General features: G+C 36.7%; 1 protein-coding gene across 1 annotated transcript in view; it reads left to right on the forward strand.

Annotated features, from left to right (window-relative positions):
• The window catches only part of FBN2 (fibrillin 2), a 261,440-nt gene that overhangs the window by 73,332 nt on the left and 161,686 nt on the right, over positions 1 to 26,422 (forward strand). Inside the window, exons 6-7 of the mRNA XM_079793608.1 lie at positions 2,906 to 3,103; positions 17,732 to 17,857. Of these exons, the coding sequence (XP_079649734.1) occupies positions 2,906 to 3,103; positions 17,732 to 17,857 (324 nt within the window). The remainder of the gene's footprint in view (positions 1 to 2,905; positions 3,104 to 17,731; positions 17,858 to 26,422) is intronic.

The following is a 26,422-nucleotide window of genomic DNA, read 5'->3' on the forward strand; positions in this document are numbered from 1 at the left end:
AAATATCTCTTTTCAACCCACTGGTTCCAGCTTACCAACGTGATCAGGAGTTCTCTCCTTTTATACTTTGTTAACACACTGCAGGTGTGTCCTTTCTTGACTAGGCACGGCTAGGATGGCATACAATATCTGACCCATGATGAAAATTTGGTGAAGAGAATCTATAGCCAATAACATTTAATTAAGGTCTTTTAGAACTCTTTGACCATAATTAAAATACTGTAAAGTTTGGAATAGAATGTTTTGATCTAAGAAAATTAAATCCCTTTTCAATCTCTAATATTTGCTCACATATATGTTAGTAATTCTTGAATAAGGAGGTGACATTGTAAGTTTAAATGTCAAAGTAATCAGTTGCCAACAGAAAGTAAAATGCAATCCTATAGGAAACTAGGTTCATCACAATTTATAAGGAAGGAAATTTAGGCAAAAGAAATAAGGACTGGCATAAACTCTGTTCCTAGGAAGGGGCGACTGAGGCCGGCTTTATTAGAACCTTCAACATGAAAGCACACACATCTGTCATTTTCTAGATACACCTCTTCTCTAAAGAGACAGACTGAACAGACATAATTCTAAGGAGGTGTTGCAATGAGAAGGAATGAATTTCCTGACAAGTTGGTTTATTTAAGAATGGGATTATGAGAGAGACTATGCAGGCTTCTCTCTGGGAATCCTACATGTGTACAGAATGTCAACATAGGTATATATGCATGAATCTACCAAAAAAATAAGCATTTTATATTTTTTGTGAAAACTTTTCCTCAACTTCTTTAGAACTTGGTTTACTTTGTTGTGAGCCTAATACTTATTTAAAATGGCAAAATAATGTGTTGTCTGGAGGACAGTAGAGTAGGTTTAAAAAATTTATAACCTGACAATTTGTGGTGTGGGAAGCATGCTTATTTACAAGGTTGACATATCTACGTGTATACTACAAAGATGGTCTTTTTCAGAAACGTGATTTGTAGCCAGCACATCTGTTGTTCTTATGTAAGGGATTACAGTGAACTATTTTGGTTGAACTTCAGCTGCAGAGTAACAGAATGTTAAAGCAGCTTGCTAAAAAGGTGTTCCCTATTTCAAATTTTGTTTCTTTATAATGAACTTTTAAAGTGTTCTCTATATGAGAAAACCTCATTCTTCATTAAAAAATAGAAGTTTTATGTGGTTTTGAGTTGTATTTTTGTCATTCTATAGCATTTAGATGATATCTAAGTTTGTCTAGCTTAGCATTTTGAATGTTAAATTATATACAAGTTTGATATTGTTCAGTAACAATTTTTCATAAAAACCTTATCAACAGCCCTGGCTGAGTGGCTCAGTTGGTTGGTACATCACCCCATATACCAAAAGGTTGTAGATTCCATTTCTGGTCAGGGTACATACCTAGGTTTTGGGTTCGATCCCAGGTTGGGGTTTGTGTAGGAGGCAACCAATCGATGTTTTCCTTTCAAAAAATCTCAAATAAATTTGTTCTGGCTTTTCTCTTCAAATGGAATTATGTCACTTGCATTCGGGCTTATTAGGAAATCCTGACTATTATGTTACATTCCCAAGAGTTAATAAACTACATGCATACAATCTCTGTGAAAGGGACATTTCCCCCCACATATTTCTGTTGTAATTTTTAACAAATATTAATCATTTAGTTGGTTAGTCTTCAGGAAACTGACCTTTATTTTCCATGTTCTTAAAACAGCAGCAACGGCAACATTCAAATTAAAAATTATTTAATGTTTCAGTTCTGCTTAGAAGAATATATACTGATCATCTAAAAGGTTCATTGAAGTAAATTATAGCAGGAAGAGGGAAAGAGTAGGAACGCCTAGCTTTCAAGTTGCCCATAGTCTAGATCAGTCCTTCTTAAACTTTAAAGTGCATATGGATCTCCTGAATAATCTTGTTAAAACGCGGATTCTAGTTCAGTGATTCTGGAGTGGGACCTGAGTTGGCGTTTCTCACCAGCTCCTAAGTGATGCACTATGTTGCTAGTCCATGGACCACACTTTGAGATGCAGGGCTCTAAATAGACTGTGCTTAATATTCATAGATAAGTCTGCCTACAAATCATATGACATACATTTACAAACATTTCTATTGCCATCATAACAGAAGTTGAACAATGGTACAGTCTAACCTTCTAGAAAATGGAGATCATATAATATTAACTTACTTAGAAAGAATCCATGACTATGAGCCTCCTTAGTACTGTCCTTCTAGCTAGCTAAAGGATATACAACTAAACAGACTGACACAGAAACAAAAATCAAATTGTTAGAACTAAATGTTCATAAATGATTAGACTGGCCAAATATATTTGTGATATGGAAGGATATATCTTTATCAGTTCTGTTTTGATTATGTGAACTGTTATCTACCTAGTAAGGAAAGAAAATCTTTGCTAAGTAAGAGAAGTTATTCAAGCAGGCGCCAGGGTGCAGGCAGGGCATGTGAATGAGTGAGGAGTGCTGGAGTGGCTGGGGAGCGGTGTCACAGAGAGTGTGCACATGGCTCCATCGCTGCCATGGAGCATGGCAGGCTAGCATGGCCAGAGCTTCAACTTTACAAGAAAAGCCAGAAATAAAATTTTCATGTGCAAGTTCCCAATTTAAAAATGTTGGCTACTAAATTTAAATTCTTTTAAAACATTATGTGGGCCAAGAAAACACATCTGTGTCCCAGACACAGCCCCTGAGCCACCCACTTACAATGTCTAATGTTGTAGACTACACTGAAATCTCATGTTTTGAAAAATGAATTTTCAAAATGAAACTTTCTGACCTTTTTGTCTTTAGACACTTTAGTCAGAAGAAATAGACTCTGCTTTATGTATTTGGAAGTACTGGAGTAAGATTGGTGTGTGATCAGTAAACCTGTCTTTTCATCTTCTTTCACGTTCCAGATTACAGGACTGGCCCATGTTTCACTCAGGTCAACAACCAGATGTGCCAAGGGCAGCTGACAGGCATTGTCTGCACCAAGACTCTGTGCTGTGCCACCATTGGTCGGGCCTGGGGCCACCCCTGTGAGATGTGTCCGGCCCAGCCTCAGCCCTGCCGGCGGGGCTTTATCCCCAACATCCGCACGGGAGCTTGCCAAGGTGAGTTAGCCGTCTGCCTATGTACAGAGTCACCCACATGTCAGGTCTTCTTTCACTGCACTTGGAGGACCTGCCACTATGGGGGGTAACCTTTAATCCTATACCATTTCTGAGAGCAGCTTCATTAGCAAGCATGATCAGAGATGGCTTATCTTTTGGGCACCTAATAACTAATTATTTTTCAACTCTTGACATAAATGGAGAAGCGAGAGGTAATATGAAAAATTGGAGAAAAATTTAAAATATAGTTTGATATTTAATAGAGTCAGAAGACAAACCACTCCATGTTTTCATCCACTTGGCACTCTATGCTCTCTCCCACAGCTCCTCAAACTATACCCATGTAAATACCCAGGAAAAACATTTTATTCCTTTTTCCTAATCTCATACAAGATATGAGAACCCAAGCCTAGGCAACAGGGAGAAGAGAGCTACCCAATTTTATTAAGAACTAGAGGCCCGGTGCATGAAAATTCATGCACTGGAGGGAGGGTCCCTCAGCCTGGCCTGCCCCCTCTCACAGTCTGGGAGCCCTCAGGGGCAGGAGGTGACCTGGAGATCAGGGGAAGGCGATGCCCCATCACACCTCTGCTGCTGCCACTGCTGGCAGCGCAAGCCTCAGCCGGCCTGGTTACCTGAGCCTTGGGCGGCCCTGGTCGGCTGGGCAGCCACCATCTGAGGTTTGCCTGCACCTCTGGCCAGCCTTGGGCGGCTGGGAGGCTGAGGGGACTGGGGGACTCCAAAGGCAGGCACGCGGGGTGGGCCCGGCCTTGCGTGTGTCTGCTGCCCCAGCGGGGCTGAGGGGACTGGGCGCCGCCATCTTGTGGCTGTGGGTGCCGCTATATTTGAGGGCGTGGCAGTCAATTAGCATATTCTCTCCTTATTGGCTGTGGGTGCCACATCTTTGCGACAGCGTGAGGGTCAATTAGCACATCCCCTCTTTATTAGATAGGATAGTGTCTTCAAAGACAAAGTGTGGACTTCCAGGATTACAGTTATGTCAGAGTTTATAACCTGGTTGTTTGCAATCTTGTCTGCAGGCAATTTTTCCAAACTCATTTTGATACATATTTTATATATCAGGGCTAGATTAGGTCTCTGAGGATACTGCAACAGTAAACCCCAAGCCAAGTAGCCAAAAATTGTTACATATTCACTGGATAATTGCCTTAATTTCAAGCCACCATGATTCTTATCATTTTGGGGGCTACTTCTCTGATGTCATATGTACTAAACCCATTTTTACAGCTTAGAAACAGAGCTCTGTAATGAACTCTCAAAAGGTAGTAGGATCACGGAAAAATGGAAAAGTACTCTTGTATTATTCAAAGAAATGGTATTACTCATATTTTAGACATGGGAGTTAGGTTTATTTGCTATAATTAAATCATATACAAAGTTAGATCTGATGTTTTTCAAATTGATGTTAATAACCCGTGGCAAAGGCAGAGATGTCATCTACTCAGCCCATGTAAATGGTATATTACAGGAAGCCAGTCCAGTGTCCTAAAACTCAAATGAGAATTGTAGATTGCAGAGCTTGTGCATAGCCTCAATTTGATACAACTACCAGTCTGAGTACATATAGTTCCTGATAAGGCAAGAATTTTTTAAATAGAAGGTACGTTATACTATAGGTTATCTAGTATTCACTATACTACATAGGTTTCCCAGATCAGTATATAAATTACCATATAACTTATATAGATTACTATTAAAGATAACTTGTATAGATTTAGTAGATTAATACTGACTAGACTTGCTAGAGTAACACTTTTTGTTTATTCTAATGTACTTGCTTATTTATTGTCTTTATTCTTCCCCAGCTAGAATGTAAGCTTCATTAGGGCAGAAATATGTTTTATTCATTAATGTCTCTGTTCTATTCATTAATTCTAGTGTCTAACACGCAATTGATGCTTAGTAAATATCCTTTGAATTAATAAATGTGATTAAAATTAAAATACTTCCCCAAACCACTTTTCATAGAAATAGTCCAGGTTGAGAAAAGCCTTTAACTTCAACCAGCAAATCCCAAGTTATTGACTCTCCTCATCTTCTGTATTTGCACTACGCTTTTCTAGCCTGCTGTTTTGTCAGAAAGCTCCAGTTTTCTGAACACAGTTACTAAAAATGTATGACCTGATCTCAAACTTTCTGAATGTCCTTCAGGATTTGGTAATGTCTGAAGTCTTATTTATTGGATTATATTTATGTAGCAAAGATAAGTTTTGGGCTCCATTTCCCTAAAAAAATATAATAGATTAATAGAGCTACAGGAGCATAATGAAATTTGCCACATGGTTAAAATGTCTGGAAAAGCAAGTTTAAAAAGTTCTGCTTTCTTTCAAAATCATGGCATAGTCAGAAAGTTCTCAATTAAATAGTAATCCTCAGTTTAGGCTATTTTAAGACCACATCTTACTGTGATTTTATTTTTCCCTTTAAATTCCTAGACCGTTTCCCAATACTGCTGCCAAATTAACTTGGAAGATATAGGGCATGAAAAAAATAACATAATAAAACATGATATGTACATGTCATACTTTTCTTTATAATAGTCATCTTTTAATAGGATAATTAAATGTTTTTATAGAGTTGATAAATTTCAGCTGTGTAGATGATAACTGTAAATAGCTTAATATTGGTTCTAAAACATGGTTTATATTAATGAAGGGAGGACATTCTGAAGTTCTGAACATAATGTTATCCCATAGGTGACGCAATTAGAAAATTACCCTGTCAATGGCCTAAGAGGGACTGAAACATGATCATGTAATAAACAGAGTAACTGAAAAATCAGGGCCAACAGAAAATTAAATATTTTATAATAAAATAAAAATTAAGCTATCAGGAAAGCAGTTAATATAACTGTTGCCATATTGACTTTCTGGCCTTAAGTAAGCAGTGTTGGAAAGGTGGGCATTCCTAGGGTGCTGTGAGGTCAGGCATGGCGAGCCTTGACTCCTTCCCTATTGAGAGCCATTTCAGTTCAAGCCCCTATGCCTATGGCTAACCCACATGTAATCTTGTATTTTCTTCTATTTTACTATACAGTAAAAGGCCCAACATTAATTAACATACATCTTAATATTTAAGCTATCATAAAATGAGAAACTTAAAGTTTTAAAAATTGGTGTTAGGTCCCTTTTCAAGAATATTTACAAATTTTAAACTGCAATGTGCATATGTTGTTTTCTTTCTCTCTTCCCCTCCCTTTCTTCCAATCTCTAAAAATCAATGGAAAAAATATCCTTGAGAGAGGATTAACAACGATAATAAAAAAGAGTGAAAATAGGACAAGGAAGTGGCAGGAAAAATATAAATAAAATGAAGCCGAAATAGCAATAATCCATAGCAGATAGAGTGGAATTCAAGGACAAAAAGGAAAAACTGAGTCAGAAAAGAATATGGTTAAAAATTACAACTCGGTAAGAGGATATATGCAGTATAGACCCTAAATCACTCCCTGCAAAACAAATGCTGGCGTGATCTCTTTTCCAATGGTATATTGTACAGAAATACTTAATTCCTTTAGTTGGACTGCACATGAATAATGTAGAGAAGTTTGATCTCAGCTGAAATCAGGTAAACATGGCTATTTCTTCCATTGTAGACTGGGAGGAAGATGTCCAAAGTAGAAAGTTATTTCTAGGCCTTTTATATAGCACTAAATAAAAAGGAGATTTGGTTCATTTGATTAGCATAAACTATTACAGACAAATTTATCTTGGCTGTCTACATTGACTAAGTTAACCAGATCATTACAAAGTTCAACTTTAATTCATATTGTGTGAATATAAAAGCCATTCCAATACAATTCAAAAATTTTACTTAAAATATACTTGATTATAGAAACTCTTACTTAAAATAGTAGAGTATTCCCCTTCTTCTAACAAGAAAATGAATAATAGAAAACAAGGCATGCTAAAACAAAGTTCAACAACCCCCCAGTTAAAAGAAGTGAGGAACACATGCAGTTGTTGGAAGTCACTGGGACAAGGAGAATCTTCTATGAGTATCAGCATCCTGAAATGCCATTCAGTGGTTGTGGATGTTCCCTTGGAGAGGAAGAGAATGTCCCTGTGAGATAGATCTACTGGACACCCTCAGAACAAAGAAGGGATGGTGAAGGAGAAACTTTGGAGGCAAACCATTTCTCGTATTCACTACCCAGCCTTCCAGGTCAGAGACACTCTCTGAGGTAAAGGAGAGGGAAGGTAAAAGAGGATGTAAGAACCACTCATGAGCAACACAGAGAGTTATTATCTGAAAAGGCATAAGGTGGGAGCCACATCACCACCTGAAAGTTTAAAATGAATACCCCGGGGAGCAGGGAGGGATGGTGGGAGTTTGGTGTGAAACTGTTTCAAGCAGTATTTCCTATGGAAGTTTTCAAACCAATCCATTTCCTCTTAGTTATCTACCCCCTTTCTTACTTCAGCAGGAAATGACACCATTTAAAGAATAATAAAGAGAAAAGGCTTAAATAACAACAACAACCAAAAAAGAAACCTGAAAAAAGGAAAGAAGAATATAAAGAAAAGGCAGATGAATATGCTTCAAAGAGTTCCCAAATAAATACCAAGTTCATATACTTCGTCTCTTATCTCAAGGAAATGAAAGACAATGTGTTTCTTTTAAAAAGTACTCAAAGGAGAGTTATAAGTTCAGTAAAGACCCTCAGAGATAAAAATGAATTGATAATACTCAAGAAGTAAATTGAAAAAGGATTTAAATATTTACCTAGTGGAAGGCAAATAATGCATCCTATCTAATAAAAGAGTAATATGCAAATTGACCATCATTCCAACACACAAGATGGCTGCCCCATGTGGTCAAAGATGGCTGCCCCCATGTGGACACAAGATGGCTGCCACAAGATGGCCAGCAGGGGAGAGCAGTTGTGGGCAATCAGGCCAGCAGGGGAGGGCAGTTGGGAGGGACCAGGCCTGCAAGGGAGGGCAGTTGGGGGCAATCAGGCCTACAGGGGAGGGCAGTTAGGGGCAATTGGGCTGGCAGAGGAGCAGTTAGGCATTGATCAGGCTGGCAGGGGAGTGGTTGGGGGGTGATCAGGCTGGCAGGCAGAAGCAGTTAGGGGCAATCAGGAAGGCAGGCAGGCGAGCAGTTGGGAGCCAGCAGTCCTGGATTGTGAGAGGGAAGTCGGACATCCCTTGAGGGGTCCCAGCTTGGAGAGGGTGCAGGCGAGGCTGAGGGACATCCCCCCCTCCATGCATGAATTTTGTGCACCGGGCCTCTAATGTATACATATTTAAATACAGACATATATACAACTGAAAAGAAACAGTGACAATGGGTAAGCTTAAGGAAATCAGTGATCAATGTTAAAGAACAGTAAAGAATGATTATAAAGAAACTGATACATAATGAAGTCAGACTAGAGAAAGCTGATGAAAGGAACTGAAAATATGTTCAAAGATAAAATAGAAAATTTTTCTAAAATAGATAAAGGTTTCAATCTGTAGATTGAAAGCACAAAACTTTAATAAAAAGAAAAGATAAGAGAATCCTGTGGGTATAAGGAAGAATAAGCAAGTTTTTGTGTTTTTGTTTTTTTAAAAAAGGGAATATCCCAACTCCTCTCAGACTTCTGTAGAGCATCTCATTGACCAAAAAGCAGTGTAGCAGTGTCTACACACTTCTGAGTTAAGAATCTACTTGATTAGACTTATATTGAAAAAAGTTAGTTTCTTGGTAGAGTATTAATTATGGGGGCCAAAGTGGAAACAAAGAAAGGTGCCTGCAATAGTACAGGCGATATATGATAAAGGTTGAGACCAGAGTAGAGGCAGAGGGGAGATTTGAGATGTATTTGGGAAGTAAAACTTGTTACTGATGGGATGATGTGAGACAATAAAAACAGAGTTTATCTGCTAGGTTTCTGACTTTGACAACAAATAAATGATGGTGACATTTGTTGAGATAAGGAACATTGAGAGGGAACCTTGCTCTGGTCTTTTTATTACAAGTGCAGAGTCCTACAGGTGATAAGTTACCAATATTTGCTTGATGAGATGATCATTTATTCATTTGAATTACATGAGTACATGAACATGTATTATGGCTGAATCAAATCATATTGAATGGTTGCAAAGATACCCTGTTTTGCTCAGATTTCAGAATGAGAGAGATCTAGTCTTCAATTGTTGTACTTAAAGAATGACATTCCTTTTTACAGAAAAACAAAAGTACCATGTAGAACATCACTGAGACAAGAAGTAAGAACTTACATTTTAGAAATGGAACCAATATGGCTAACATTCATTTTTATGGAAATACAAGAGGCCCGGTGCATGAATTCAAGCACCAGTGGGGTCCCTCAGCCTGGCCTGCAGGATTGGGCCGAAACTGACTCTCTGACATCCCCTGAGGGGTCCCAGATTGTGAGAGGGTGCAGGCCAGGCCAAGGGATCCCACCAGTGCATGATTGGGGATGAGGAGAGATGTGGGAGGTGGGCCAGCCCCGGAGAGGGACCGTGGGAGAGCTCCAGGGTGTGTCTGGCCTGTTGAGCTCAGTCCCAATCGGCTGGACCCCAGCAGCAAGTTAACCTAACAGTCGGAGCATCTGCTCCCTGGTGGTCAGTGCACATCATAGCGACTGGTCAACCGGTCAACTGTTTGCCCCCTGGTGGTCAGTGCCTGTCATAGCGAGCGGTTGAGCAGCCTTAGCATATCATTAGCATATTACACTTTGATTGGTTGAACTGCTGACCAGTCTACTGGACACTTAGCATATTAGGCTTTTATTATATGGGGCAAGCACCATGTATTACTATCTATGGAATGTAAATAGAGTGTAAGAACTTATATTTTAAAAGTGGATCTAATTTGGTGAGAAGCAAAGTTCAGAAACATTCACTATTAAATATAGTAATAGGAATTGGTCCTTGGTTCCCACAGATATAAATTAAGTAAACAATTTTTAAAATATATTTCTTCATTGATTTCAGAGAGGAAGGAAGAGGGAGAGAGAGGTAGAAACATCAATTAATGAGAGAGAATCATTGATCGGCTGCCTCCTGCACACCCCCTACTGGGGATCAAGCCCACAACCCAGGCATGTGCCCTTGGCCAGAATCGAACCTGGGAACCTTCAATCCGCAGGCTGACACTCTATCCACTGAGCCAAACTGGCTAGGGCAAATAAACAATTTTTATATGTCTGTACCACTGCACAAATTTTCGTATTTTAATGTGAACTAAAAGTAATATACCATCTAATACTAATTTAAATAATAAAATCAGTTTGATCCTCGATAGCAAGTTTATTTAGAGAAGTTGGAGAGTAAATGAGTTCATGAACTAGAATTACTATTGCTTTGTTACATTATTTATAACCTTATAGAATAGACTGAAATGATTATATAAGGTTTATATTTCAAAAGACTTAATTTTGTTCCATAAAATTCTTACATGTGATTTGAAGTAATTCAACATGTAAAGAAATAATAACATTGTGCCTGAATTGAACGGCTAAATGGAAACACATCTGTACAGTAATCTGGGCAGTGGAAAACTAATCAGACATTAGTAGTTGCTCATGTTAGCATTTTGAAGATGTAGAAACTCTTACATAGTTTGGTCTGAGTCTTTCTGTTTTTTAATTTTATAGAGAGCATTTGTGTATGCCTTTAGGTTCAAGTTGATTATTTCTATTAGATTTCTTTAAAATTTCCTTTTTTAATGATTAACTTGATCTACTTAAAAGAAATTAATTCTGTATAGATATGTAGTCTAGGATACTTAAAAAAATAAAGGTTTTATCTTTCCTTCTAGGAAAATACTATTTAGGCAGTTGGCTTTTTCCTTTGAAAAATTACTGAATCTACTAAATATGTAGTCAAAAGATTTTATGAATAGTATTAAGGGATTTATAGGTTTGGCCTTGTTTTCCAGCTTATGCCATGATACTCTTTCTCTGATTTATCTGCCAGGAAAAGAGGTTTCTAGGGATGTTTTATACCACATTGTAATGAGAGTGGAAATGTAGTACATTTAAAAAATAATGCGGTTTGAATGTTCTGAATTAAACTGTTTGGTATATAAACTTCTTGTCATATATTTCACTTTAGCTGCTTTTTGTTTGAGTCAGATATCATTTAATAAGACTATTTTTGTGGACTGAGAGATCACATAAAATAAAAATAACTATGTAAAGGTGCCAAGATTAGATTGTGGTTAGTATTTTAGATCTGTACTAAGTTTTATCATTTTTTTCGACCCTTTTAATAAGGGTTTCAGTTAAGACCCATTTTACATGGTAGTATAGTAGTGTATCACAGTAATTGTCTTCAGTCAACATGATTAGGAAACTAGATGATAAGAGCCCTCTTTCTGGCTGCTGTATTGGGAGGCATTTGCTCTGAGCAGGTATACTAAGCAAGGAAAGGCACCTGAATACTTGTAAGAGTTCAACTCTTAACTGCTTAGGTTTTCACCTACTCAGAGTTAGCCTGATAGAGGGTTTGGGGGGATAAATGGTGATGGAAGAAGACTTGACTTGGGAAGTGGACACACAATACAATATACAGATGATATAGAATTGTACACATGAAACCGATATAATTTTATTAACTGATATTACCCCAATAAAAATTTTTTCTTCTTTTTTTTTTTGTTAATCCTCACCTGAGGAGATTTTTTCCATTGATTTTTTAGAGAGAGTGGAAGGGAAGGGGAGAGACAGAGAGAGAGAAACATCAATGTGAGAGAGACACATAGATTGGTTGCCTCCAGGACTGGGGATGGAGCCTGCAACCGAGGTACATGCCCTTGACTGGAATCAAACCCATGACCTTTCAGTCGGCAGGCCAACGCTTTAACCACTGAGGAAAACCAGCCAGGGCTCACCCCAATAAATTTAGTAAAAAATTTAAAAAGACATCTGTAATTTCAGTGTAAAAATGTTTTGGGCTGTTGTAATCAGTTTTATCGACAGACTAGGAGCCCAGTGAACGAATTCGTGCACCTTGAAAGGAACTCTGGGCCCTGAGGCAGCAGGGGGCACGGGCTGGTCTCGGCCCATTCTCTGCACCCCCTACCCGGCCCCTCCTGCTGTGGCCCCCAGTCCCCTCTCTGACAGCAGCCTCGCTCCAGCTGCTGCCGCTCCCACACGCTGATGGCGCCGGCCCCACTCACACAAACTGACAGTGATGAGTGATTAGGGCTGGCGCCAGCAGCGGGTGCAAACAGGGTTGGCGCCGTCAGTGGGTGTGAGCAGTGGCTGCTGCCCCAATTGAGCATCCGCTGACGTCGCCAAGCAATCTGGACCGGCACCAGGCACTGGCAGCGGGTGCGAGTGGAGGCAGCACCAGCAGCAGGTGTGAGCGCCAGATGGGACTGCAGCAGGCAGGACCGCGGCGTGCAGGAGCAAAGAATTTTCAGTAACCACCAGAGGCTCACCCTGATGACAGCAACCACCGACCCACCTTGGTCTGGTGCCCCCATTTGCCTGCTCCACCATAACTGCCTTGGCCTATGCCCACCATGTTCCATGCTCTGACACCTGCTGCCGACGCCTGCCGTGTTCTGTGCGCGCTTCCTGGTGGTCAGCACACGTCATAGCGACCAGTTGTTTGGTTGGTTGTTCTGCCATTCAGTCTGTTTGCATATTAGGATTTTATATATATATTTAGCTAAAGCAAGGAAGAAATAATATGGATACTAGGTTCTTTTGTAGGCTTGAATTCTCTTTTACAAACTAACATACACCAAACTTGTGGGCTTATCAAAAAATAATAGGGTAAATCAGTATATACTGACATAGAGATGTACCCACAAAATCTTTTTTCAATGAAAAGGGCAAGATGTAGAACAACACATAGAGTATGATCTTATTTGTGTTAAACAGACCACCACTCTGAATGTGTAAGAGTGAAAGAATAGACAGCTAACTTATTTTAATGGTTATATCTTTAATTTTCTATTTTTGTATCCTTAACATTTATTACAATGAGCATGTTATTTTGTAATGAAAGATATATTAATAAATGTATGTTAGCCTTTTAATTTGAATAATGCAATTTTACATATGCTTATATGTTATATTTGTTTTTCGTGCAGTGTTTATCATGAATGACAGTACACTGAATTAGAGATTATTATCATTTGCACAGAGAGAAAATAAGGTAAATTTACATAGATATAAAATGATAGATTAAAAAACTCTAAATAAAAGGATTTTTCCCCAACCCCCAATAGTATGTTAGCTGTAATTGTTTGGCCCATGCTCTTTATCAAGTTGAGGAAGTTCCCTTTTATTCCTGGTTTACTGAGATTTTTTAAATGATAAATAAGTGGTGAATTCTGTCACTTGCTTTTTTCACATCTACAAGATAATCATGTTTTCTCTTCCTTAATCTGTTAATATGATGAATTAAACTGATTGATGTTTGAATGTTGAAACAATCTTAAATTCTTGGGATAACCCCACTTGGTCATGATGTACTAACATTTTTATATATTAACTAACGGCCCAGTGCACAAAACTTGTTAATGGATAGGGTCCCTAGGCCTGGCTGGCGATCAGGGCCAATGTGCAGGGCAACTGGCAGGGCCATCAGAGGCTCCCGCTGGCACCTGCCTTGGCTGGCCTGGCGCCGCCTACTCACTGGCCCCGCCCCCTGCCACCACCGCTGGTTGCCTCCCAGGAGGTGACCAGTGGGTGGAATGGGGGTGGTGCCAGCCCTCTTGCCAGCTGGCCCTGACCCCCGCCATCACTGCCAGTCACCTCCCTCTGCGGGGTGATTAGCAGGGTGATTGGGGGGTCCCTGCTGGCACCCACCTTGGCTGGCCTGGGGCCTGCGGGCTAGGGGCAGCTCCTGCATTGAGTGTCTGTCCCCTGGTGGTCAGTGTGCATCATAGTAACCGGTCGGTTGATTTGCATATTAGGCTTTTATTATAGAGGATAAAGTTGACTTGCTAAGAATTTTTGTGTGCCTATTCCAAAAATATATTATTCTATTGTTTTCTTTCAGGTAATATATTTGTCTGGCTTTGGTGTCAGGGTGATGTTAGCTTAATAAAATGATTAAGGCAATGTCCCCTCTTCTCTTCTTTTCTGTAAGAATTTGTATATAACCACTATTGTTTCTTCTTAAATGTTTGAAAGAGTTCAACAGTAAAGCCATATAGGTCTGAAATTTTCTTTGTGCAAAGATTTTAAAGTATGGATTAAATTACTTTAATAGGCATAGATTTATTCATGTTTGTTCTCGAGTAAGCCTTAATATTCTGATTTTTAAGGAATTTGTACATCTTGTCTTAACGGGTGAATTTAATGCCATATAGTTAGCTGTCAATACTATTTCTTTTTAATCTCTACAGAATTTGCAGTGATACACCCACTCTTATTCCTGATACTAATCATTCGTTGTTCTCTGTCTTCTTTATCTTGATCAGTCTTGACAGAGATCTATCAGTTTTACTTCTTTACAGATAACCAGGTTTTGTAGTTATTGATTATCTTTGTTGTTTTACAGGTGTTTTATTTTTTGCATTTGTTTACTTTAGGTTTAATTTGCTCTTTTTAAAATTACTTTATATAAAAACTTAGATCACCAATTTTAGATCTTTCTATTTTTGCAAAAATAAGCATTTTAATGCTATGTATCTATTTCTACATATCACTTTACCTGCATCCCACAAATTTTGATATCTTGTGCTTTCATTTTCATTTAATTAAAAATGTGTTCTGATTTTTTATGTGATTTCTTCTTTGACCCATGGATCATTTCAAAGTATATTGTTTGAATTCCACATATTTGTGGATGTCCCAGATATTTTCTGTTACTAATTTCTTGTTTAACTCTGCTGTGTTTAGAGAACATAGTTTGGGTGATTTTAATCCTTTTATATTAAACTAGAGGCCCCAGTGAGGTCCCTCAGCCTGGTCTGCACCCTCTAGCAATCTGGGACACCTCGGGGGATGTTGAACTGCCAGTTTCAGCCCAATCCCCAGTTTCAGGCCAAAACCAGCAGTCTGACATCCCCAAGGGATGTAGTGCGCTAAGCGGCAGGCAACCTGGGAGAAGCCCAAGCCCCGGCCAGGCACCACGCCATTCCCGCTCATCCCGGCCCCACTGCACCTTCCGCCACCACCACTTGGTAGTAGTGCTGTGGAGGCTGGAGAGGCTCTTGCTTGAAGCAGCGCTTGCCAGCCATGAGCCTTGTGGCGTCTGGTGCCCATGTCAGCTGAGTGGTGCTCCCACTGTGGGAGCGCACTGACCACCAGGGGGCAGCTTCTGCATTGAGTGTCTGCCCCTGGTTGTCCATGTGCATCATAGCAACCAGTTGACTGGTCATTCGGTCATTCGGTCATTCGGTCGCCTAGGGTTTTATATATATAGATGAGTCTTTTTACATGGCCTCAAAATATAGTCTATCTTGGTAAATATCTGTGTGCTCTTGAAATGTGTATTCTTCTTAAGTTGAGTGGACTGTTCTATAAATGTGAATTAGGACAAGTTGGTTTAAAGTATAGTTCAGATCTTATATATCCTTGCTGATTTTTAGTCTACTTATTCTATTAGTCCACTTACTATATTTGTTCCTAAGAGACTGATGTGGAAATTTACAATTGTAATTGTGGATTTGTCTATTTTTTCTTTTCAGTCCTGTCACTTTTTGTTCTGAGTGTTTAACAGTTTGTTGTTTGTGCATACACATTTCACATTATTATGTCCTCTAATGAACTGAGCCCTTTGTCATCCTGAAATATACATCTTTATCCATGGTACTATTTCTTATTCTGATGAACACTTTGTATATTAACATAGTCATTCCAGCTTTCTTTTCATTAATGAACATGATATAGTTTTGTCACCCTTTTACTTTTTAAGCTATCTCTGTCAAAGTGGGTTTCCTGTCTTGCCTTTTTAAATTAAATTTGATAATCTCAGCCTTTTTAATTCGATTCTTTACACCATTTACATTACATATAATATCAATATTATTGGGTTTAAATCTACATCTTACTATTTCTTGTATTTTTATCCCTCCTTTTCTTTATTTCTTTTTCTCTTTTCCTACCTCTGAGTATATTTTAGTATTTCATTTTGTTTCCAAAATTGAATTATTAACTCTGCTTCTTTGTTTATATTGTAATTTGTTTCTCATTTCTTATTTAACTTAATACAGTCTGTTTTCAAATAATATTATGCCACTTCACTTATAATGTAATAATTGATGTAATCTTCCATTTTCCGCTTCAATCCTCTATGCTATTATGGTTGAAATTTTTACTTCTATGTATTTTATAACTTCCAGAATACAGTATTGTTATTGTTGCTGTTATTTTCAACAACCAGTTATCTTTAAGATTATTTAAAACTGAGAAATATGTCTTTTATATTTATCAAAATATTTATAATTTCTAGTGCCTTTCATTTTTTTTGTGTAGACTGTAATTTCCATCTCATTTTTGTTTTTCCTGAAGAACTTCCTTTAACATTTTTTGTAGACTCTCAGCTTTCATTTGTCTGAAAATGTTTATTATAGTTTCTAGAATTTAATTTTGTCAACATTAAGGACATCTGTTCCTAAATGAATAAAATTAATAGCTTAGAGGATCAGGAAGATAATTACCATGTCTAAAACAGAATAGGTTTTAAATTTACAAAAACAATACAACAACCTCAATATAGCAATGCTTAGAGGATAAATAGACAACTTTCAGATGAGGAAATCTAAAAGATTACAAACATAGAAATTAATATTTAGGTATAAGAAAACTTAATTGATCATTAATATCCCTTTACAATTATTAGGCCAACGAAAATTAGGATATTGGATAATTATATCATGTGATGGCAAGGAACAGAAAACAAAAGAATCTTCATGAACAGTAGAGGTGTGTGGACTACTCATAGGTGTGTAGATTGCTGGTGGTATTAAGACTACTGTTGGGCTTTTTGACCATTGGGCATTATTTATTCATACTAGAGGCCCGATGCACGAAATTTGTGCAAGAGTAGGCTTTCCTTCCCCTGGCTGCCGGCACTGGCTTCCCTCTGGCACCCGGGACCTGGCCTTCCCTCACAGCCCCAGCTTCATCTGGAAGGATGGAAGGATGTCTGGGAGGGTGTCCGGTCTAATTAGCATATTATGCTTTTATTATTATAAATTGGTTGTATATATACCCTGTTATTTAGTAATTCTGTTCTGTGTCTACAGCAAAAGGATAAAGAATCATTTGAGTTCTTAAAGTTCATGTTCACTCAACTCCATAAAGAGACATAATAGGAACCCATTCATTGTATTATTTACTGAGGTGGTGAGAAGTTGGAGGTGTACATACTGAGTGCCCATCCCCAGGAGAGTGAACACACTCAGAAGTATTCTGCAACACATCAAAGCAAGAGATTTGTTGTCCACATAATAACATGGAAGGATTTTAAAAATAAAATTTCAAAACAAAAAAATCAGGAAACAAAATGAAATCTATAACATATACATATCCTTTAAATTCATTTAAAAACACACATACAAAGGGGTCCTGACTCACCTCACACCATTCTCTTGAGAAAAACTGAAGTTTTACTATACATTAAAAAGAAAGATAGTCTCAAAATCAGTGGTATCTATGTTTAAAATGCTTTCTTTTTGCAGATGTTGATGAGTGCCAAGCTATTCCTGGGATATGTCAGGGAGGAAACTGCATCAATACAGTAGGCTCTTTTGAATGCAAATGCCCAGCTGGTCACAAGCAGAGTGAAACTACTCAGAAGTGTGAAGGTGAGTGTCCCTACATTTTAGTGTCTCTATATATCTAATTGATGACTCTGAATCCCAAAAACATACCTTCATTTTTAATTTTGAAGAACTTTATAATAATTATAATTCTTTAATTTGATATGAAAGTGGCGTCATAACCTTAGAGTGTTGTGGGGTCTAACCCTGGAGTCAGAATAAGACCACCGGAGGCTGCTGATTTATTAAAAAAGCAGGCAAGGATTTATTGGTTGAAATTTATTGGAAGGCAAACAGGAACAGGAACTATTTCACTAGACCGGACGGCCGCGAGAGCACCACACGCGGGTGGAGTCCACACTCATGACCGCTCCGTTTCAGGTGTAGGCAGTCCTTTTAAAGGTCCAAAACCACAAAAATTTTCCTTTGTTCTAAATTCTAAATTCTAAAGGCTGGGAACAGCCTGCAGGGGGTTCCCAGCCACATCCTGCTGGACATTGTTGGAATGTGGCCCTATCTTGCGAAAGCAAGTTGTCTCTAAAGGTTATCTACAGTTTCTACTCCTGGAGCTACTGAGTCAGTGGGAATCAATCTCCTGTATTTCTGGTCCACAGGCACAGGAAAATTATCTTTGTGAGTTTCCAGGTCTCAGTCTGGAAGCTGAGGTAACTACCCTGTTGTTTAAGCAAGTAAGTGTGTGCAGCAGCCAGAATAGCAGGGTTAAAATTCAAACAGCAGTTTTTACCTAAGTATGGTTGCTACCATACTTCAAGAGTAGTTTTGTATTGGTTTGTATATTTAATGGGTTTGATTTGGGAAAAACCAATGAGCATTTTGCATCTGGTGTAGTATCCCAGTTTTTATTTTGTAATGAGAATGGAATCCAGCCACTTAGAATTTTTCCTTAATGAATTTTTACCATTTTACTTACAAAATTATATAAAACATTAAAATTGGGTAAAGAGAAGTATAAGTGAAATATAGTGTCATGTGTAAAATGATTCATATGATGTTCATACTCTGTCATACATTTTACAATAAATATTCTAATTTTTATATTGAATATTATTGCTTGACTGCGCACCAAACTGAAAAACAAGCATAATTGACTCAGGGAGGATTTGGAAATTACCAAAACAGGTATTCTGTGAAAGAATAGCTTACTCAAAAAAAGTATTTTATTAATAATAAAAGCTCAATGTGTTGCATAAACCACATAGAAAAAACATATTTTAATATTGAAAGTATGAGTAATGTCAGAAAATGTATGACTGAGGAATAATACAAAAATCACCTTAAAAGATAATACTTATTTTGTCTCACTTCAATACTGCTGATGATATTGACTTCTTATATAGTTCATAGTTATTTGATTACAAAGACAAATTTGATAACTGTTTAAAGCATTATGATCGATAGTTCACAATTACTTTTTTAAAAAGAGTATTTCCCACCACATAAGATAGCTAGACTGAGAGCTCTTAAGGATAGCAACTGGGCTATATTTTTCACCTTTTTATCATGAGAAAAATCAAATTACTTTCTTTTTTTAATTTAAATTCTTTATTGTTTAATATATTACATAAGTCTCCTTTTCCCCCCATTGACCTCTCCCCTGCTGCCCTCAACCCCCAATACATGCTCAAAAATATTTTTTAAAATACATGTTTATTGATTTCAGAGAGGAAGGAGAGGGAGAGAGAGAGATAGAAACATCAATGATGAGACAGAATCATTGAACAGCCGCCTCCTGCATGCCCCCCATTGGGGATCAGGCCCACATTGAGGATCGGGCCCACAACCTGGGCATGTGCCCTTGACGAATCGAACCTGGGACCCTTCAGTCTGAAGGCTTACGCTCTATACACCAAGCCAAACCAGCTAGGACAAAAATATTTTTTAAAAAATAATAATTCTCCAGAATATGAGTTTTAGATTATAATATTGAAATACAAATTCCATCAGCATTCCTCAAATAAAATAAATTAACTTCTTATATTTGTGACCCAAAGCCTCATCATTATAAAATTCAAGAAGCTTTTAAGTGTATTGATGTTTAATGAACATGGATATTTTGGAATAATTGTTACGTTTCTATTAGTATTGAAGTATAATATTTATCTTTTCAATTATTATATTACCTAAATCAATTTATTTCAACCAAGGTAGTTTTCTAAAAATAATACAATATATCTATTCTCATTTTTTGTGTGTGATGTAATCATTCTTATCTGCTCAAACTTTAGAAAATTTTATTCTAAAAATTTGGTTTTGCCAATCTTAGCTTAACTGAGGTGGAAAAATGTATATCGGAAATTCAGTATTTTCAATTTATTCCATATTGCCTACTATGATTATAACTGGAAGCATTTTCTGAGTTTCAGAGACTAAAAGTATCAAGCATGTAATTGCTTCCTGTGAAAAAAAAATGGTCACAAGTTCATTTAGACCCCCTTACCTTCAATAACTAAAATAACCTTCTGGTGTATATAATTCTTTTGTTCTTTTCCTTTCAAAAGGCAGTATTTCTGTTTGTTTTTTGTTGCTTGGTTATAAAAAGTTGTGTCCCTCTCTGTAGAAGAAAAAATGGGAAAAGGTAAAATCTAGAGTTTAATTAAAGAAGGCAAACAGGAACAGGAACTATTTCACTAGACAGGAGATGGAGTGGGTGCACATGCTCTCTGAGCCCAAGGGACATATATCATCCTGTGTTTCCTATTTGCCTCAGTTCATTTATAGTTAGCTCCAAAACAATCCTCACAAATTTTTACATTATTAAACTTAAGTTCATGCTCACCCAAAAGAGAAGATAATAAAATGTGGTTAATTATTTTAAAGACCAAATAAATTCTCTCTGTAACTGATAGCATGATTGTTCAACTAGTTAATGCTTCTTAAAGGCAATGTTGATAATCAAAGTCTACCTATATTGGAAAGGTTAAGAAAAATATTTGGAAAAGGAGAAAATGATCTGTGTTAGTGCAGGAATTAAACCAGGGTTAGGAATCTACAACAAGTTTGGTGGTGCTGCTGCTGCATCCTTACTACTTTTTTTACTTCCTCTCCTGACATTTTTGGGGTTGATTCTATCATTCAAGCTTTTGTTACCCCCTTCACTTTGTACTTCTGGAATAATATCCAAACAAGATTCAAGATGGTAGATTTAGGAACAAAGACTGTGTATGATTATAGGTGAGAAGGCATAGCCAATGACTGATTTAAATGGTTTTGACATTTCCATTAATCATCAAACAATGTATATTTCTTCATAGTTGAAAATAGAATGAGCCTTTTCTACATCACTTTTCATCAAAACAACATACAGAGCCAAGACAGAGTTTGGAGAAAGACAGTGCAACTCTGTATTCGCACTTGTCTATGTTCTTTAGGAAAGGGGGCTATTGATGTAATGGAGGCACCACCCAGAGCCCTGAATCCAGCCATCCCTTTCCTTGCTTCCTGCCCAGGCAGCCAAATCCATTTAGCCACTGCCCAGAAAGAATTATGTGAGTTAATATTTGGGATTGGAGGGGAATAGCATAATTGGAAGAAGTGGTAATTAGAATTTGAAAATTAAAGGATTTATGAAGTCTTTATTTTTGTATAAGTCATTTATTTAGATAGGTCTTAAAAGTGACAACATTATCGATTTTCTTTGGGTAATATTATTCTTCTATGTAAAAGATAAAGTGGCATTTCCTTATGTAAAATTATTTAATGTAATTGGTAGTATAATGTATCTGGAAAGACTGTAAACTACTGCTTCACTCAGTGACAGGTTTTAAATTATAGTCAGTTTATGTGTAGTTTATATAGTGTCAATGTAAAGATGTTGACATAAATTCAGTGTTTGCTCCAAATAAAAATACAACCATAACAGTAACTTTTGACAAACTGTCAAAGGTAATGTATTTTAGTTATTTTATGTGAATTAAAATGTTAATATAAAATATAGTAGTTTTGGAAAATTTATTTTAAAATGATGCTATTCCTGTTTCTATTACAGCACATATCATATTTCTGTTTATATGGCAATGAAATTCTCTGAAGAATTTTTTTTCTATCTTTAATTTACTAAGTCTGTTCAGAAATAGGAAAGGTCATTCCAGTGTTTTGGATCTGAGTGATTGAGGAAATTGTTGTAGCATTAACAATAAACTGCAAAATTAGCTTATTAATTTTCAAAAATTGTGTTATTGATATTTTTTATTTGTTTGTTGACCATCTCATTCCGACACTTAAGTTCCTTAAGGACAAAAACAAAATGCTGTTTCCTGGAATTGTTCATGATGTTTTGTAGGCTCCAAAAATATGTGTTGATTAGTTGGGAGTGGTGTGCATAATAAGTTAATTTCTTTGACTTGGGTTGAATGTCCAAAAAGAAGGTGAAATTTGTGGACAGAGTTAAAATTGTATTTGGAAAGAGGCCAATGATCTTCATCATAGGAATTTTTCCTTTATCTGACATTTTTCTTCATTTTTATCATAATTTATTTTGCTCTGTTTGCCATTCAAAGACGAAGAGTGTAAACATTAAATGCAATTTGGCATTTTTAGACCTTCGTGTCATTGTCCCTCTTCATTCACCTGCAGCTAATGCTTTTGAGGTGAGACATCTTTGCTCTCTATTTACTAGTAAAAGGAAGAACATTCTTCTGCTTATTCATTTGGATGTCTTCTTAATTAAAATCTTATACTAAAGTGCTTGTTCTGCTGGAAATTTAAGTTTGAGCATACACAGTTTATACTAAAATGAAAATAAAAAAGGTGGAATGATATTCATCTCCCAATTCAGTGTTTGAAGCATATGACTCAGTATCTATCATTGAGACTTGTTTTGTTTTATATCATTGGTTGGGTGGATTCTCATATGGGATTCTTCTCATGCATGTTCAGATATAGACTACTGTCCAAGATGTAACTCTGAGCCCAAAGAAAAAAGGAATCTGTGTGTGCACGTGCATGTGTGTATGTGTGTGTGTGCGTGCGCATGCGTGTGCACGCACACACACACACACACACACACACAAAGAAGAGAATCAGTTATTTTCCTTCTTACTCAGTTAGGGTCCCAGATTTAATAAAACTTCTTTATGCTTTCTGAAGTCCTGTCTTATTTCTTCTGGGCCAGATTGGCTACAAAAGCTTTTGCTATTTCTGTCACACAGTCGGCAAAATGATTCTTTGGTGCAGCAAACTATGTCTTCATATCCAAAGAGAAGGTTGTTTCGGTTACTTACTTTATTCAAAGATTCATTCATCTAAGTATTTGTTTAATTTAAATGAAGAAGGCAAGCAGAACCCATTAATATAATATGAAACGGTATGTCAGAAGACTTTCCAGAATTTTTCTTTTTTATAATAAATGCTATTTTGAATTTTAGTCCACTTGGATAAAGCACACATTGCCAGATGTCCTTGCATGATCCCCCCTTCCAGACTATACCTTCTTTAACATTCCTGGAGCTAGTTATTCTTTCCTGGCTTAAATGGAAGGCAGGAAAATAGCATCACTGTATTGGAAAGTTTCCCTTCAATGCCTCTTTATAGGCCAAATAGTTGTTTACAATTTATTCTGAAGAGTCTTCAGCTTTGTTCCATTACCACAGCATTTAGTTGTTTGAAATCTGTGACAACAAATAAATTTATTTATGCTCATGAAACTTACAAAACTTGTTGGCATAGTAGCTATAGCTGCTGTTCCAACTCCGCTTTGATAAACCATGAAAAATAAACTTCTGTTCTAAACTGAGAAGTACTTGCTTTTACTCATAGTACCAAAAGTGTATTAACTTTATATATTTTTTAACTTGAAAATAAATGCTAAATAAATTCATTGACTATTTCTCAAAAAGAAAACTATATATTAAAATTGAGATTTAAGTAAGGGGATTGTAAATATTGGAAAGAGATAAAACTTTTTAGGTAATCAATTTAAAAACCACAAAACTATCATCTTTTAAGTTCTTTTAAAAAGACATTTAGAACACTGTAGTTAAAACATAAATTTCCTCTTTCTTAAATAAGAAAGCCAGGCTGCTAAAAACCCAAACCTACTTTCTGCTCCCATAATGATTAAGCTGTTCCTCCTTCATGGCACTTTTTACATTGTATTTTAATTATTTTTCTTATCTGATTCTGCCAGCAGATTATGCATACCAAAATAACATCTTTGCAAGAGCTAATGTTTATGGAACATTTAATATATTCTAGACAATAGTTAAGTTACTTTGCATGGATTTTCTTATTTAATCATCACACAGGGCTGTGAGGTTGGTTACTATTATGAACCCAGTTTAAAGATGAAGAAACTGAGACACAGAGAGGCTAAGTAACTTTCTCGAGGTTGTAAAGGTGGGAATCCACAGAGCCAGGATTCCAACCTGCTAGATTCACTCTAGAGCTTCCACTCTTATGACTGTTGAGCAAACAAGGGCGGATAACCTGGCAGCACACATCCCAGCCCACAGAGTACATTTCATAGGGAAATTCATGAAGACAGCAGCAGCAATATGAGCACAATTCTCTCTTTGCTTATTGTATTATGTAGTATGCCTTGCGATCCAGCAAGGCCAGAATTACAGCCAGTTGAGTGGTCCTGGCACTCACTGGCAGTGGAATTTGTATGACTGAAAAAAGCACTGCCTCTCTTCTCAAATATGATAAAGTCTGAAAAAATATGGAACCTTGACCTCCATTTCTGTTTCATTAAATCACCTTTCATGAGTGGGGGGACCTTTCCTTTATGTCATCAGGGTTCAGGGGTCCAAGCCTTGTCGTGTGGGTGCAGATTGACCAATTTAAGCACTCAGATGTAGCTGGTTTCCAAGGAACCTTTTTGGAGGATAGCCCACAAGGACTAATTCTTGAAAAACTTAAACTTCAATGTATGTTCTACTGCCTCTCATTGCTGATGTATTAGATACTTAGTCAATGGATTTGTGTTGTATTTTCTATTCATTAAAATGTCTTAAGTAATTCATTTACTATGACTTTAGCATTGGAATTGAAGGTCTAGGAGATTAAGAGTAGGAATAAGTAGAACTGAAGTAGTTCTATCTTTTTTATAGAAAGGATTCAATAGTAGAGGTCTAAAGGAATAGTTTTAGAATAGCCAAGTATACTCTATTACTTCTATGAAAAGACAAGAAAGGGAAAAATATTTAGAAGAAAAGTAGATAATTATCTCTTCTAGATATAAAACATGTCAGAAAGTTAAACTATTTAAGTTACTATTGTACTAGCCTGTAAACAAACAGCCCAATGGAACACAATAGAAATTCTAGTGTAATTACCCAAATATATAACATTTAAACCAATGGGGGAAGTGGTACAATATACAGTGAATGATATTGAGATGACTGGGTATCTTTTGAGGAAAAAATTAGTTTGGTGTCATCACATCTCATACCAAGATAGATTCTAACTGAATTAGAGATGTAAATATCAACAAAAGATGCATAGTGATATTAAAATAATCATGGGAATTTTTATACAGCCTTAGATCTGAGAAAGTATTTTTTATATGTTACTTCACCTGAAAGCTCTAGAGGTATAGATTGGTAATTTCAGCTACATTAAATAAAATAAATTGCAATGCAATAAAAAGAAAAAAAGGACACCACAAGTAAGAATAAAGTACAAATGATAAACTCGGAAAACAGTTGCAACTAATAGCACAAATAAAGACATGTTTCTAATACATAAAACATTATGCAAATCAATAAGAAAATACCCAATAAAATAAGAAAGTGCAAAATAAAATTATGAGATAACATTTTTTACCTATAAACTTGGATAAAACAAAAATTCTAATGGAAAAACTGTTGTGAGGGTTTTGGGGAATAGACACTCGTAAATTCCTGATAAGTGTAAAATTGGTACTACTTTGGTAGAGGGCAATTTAGAACTATCTATCAAAATTTACATAACATTTATTTCATAATTTTAATTCTAATAATTTATCCTATTCTAAATCACGAAATGATGGACTTACAAGCTTATTCCTCCTGTCTTTTTTTGTAATAGCAAAATATGGTAACATAACATGAGAGTAAACTGGTTAAATTGTGAAGCATATAGTACACAGTGGAAGCTATTCATCCTTAAAATACGTTATTGACTTTATATATTGATATAAACATGTTTATGATATTTTATTATGTGACAAAAGCAAGTTGTAAAACATTTTCACTTTAAAAAGATAAAGTGCGTGTGAATGCTTATTATGCATAGAATGTCCATAGAAGTATAATAGAAAATCTGTGCCTATTGCTATTCTGGGGATAGAAATTGACTGGCTTGGAGAAAAGACTTCTTGAGTGCTCTAATATAAGTTTTTTACTTTGAATCTTGTAAATGTATTACTTACTCAAAAACCAAAGAGGAAGGAAAAGACCCATTTATTTGCTACTTGTTAAGCTCTCAACAAATTCCTGTAGCAGAATTCTTGTCTCCCTCCTGATGGCCTAGAACAGTGAGTACAACTCTAGTAGAGCCTTTGTGATGGGGCATTGCAACCTTTACCCCCAGGACACTGTGTCCAGGGCACATTGCGTGCTGCCAAGTAGACAATATATGCACAGCTAATGCTTCTCACATGTGGAATGA

The sequence above is a fragment of the Cnephaeus nilssonii genome (genome assembly GCF_951640355.1).
Source record: "Cnephaeus nilssonii genome assembly, chromosome: 2".
Classification (NCBI taxonomy): domain Eukaryota; kingdom Metazoa; phylum Chordata; class Mammalia; order Chiroptera; family Vespertilionidae; genus Cnephaeus; species Cnephaeus nilssonii.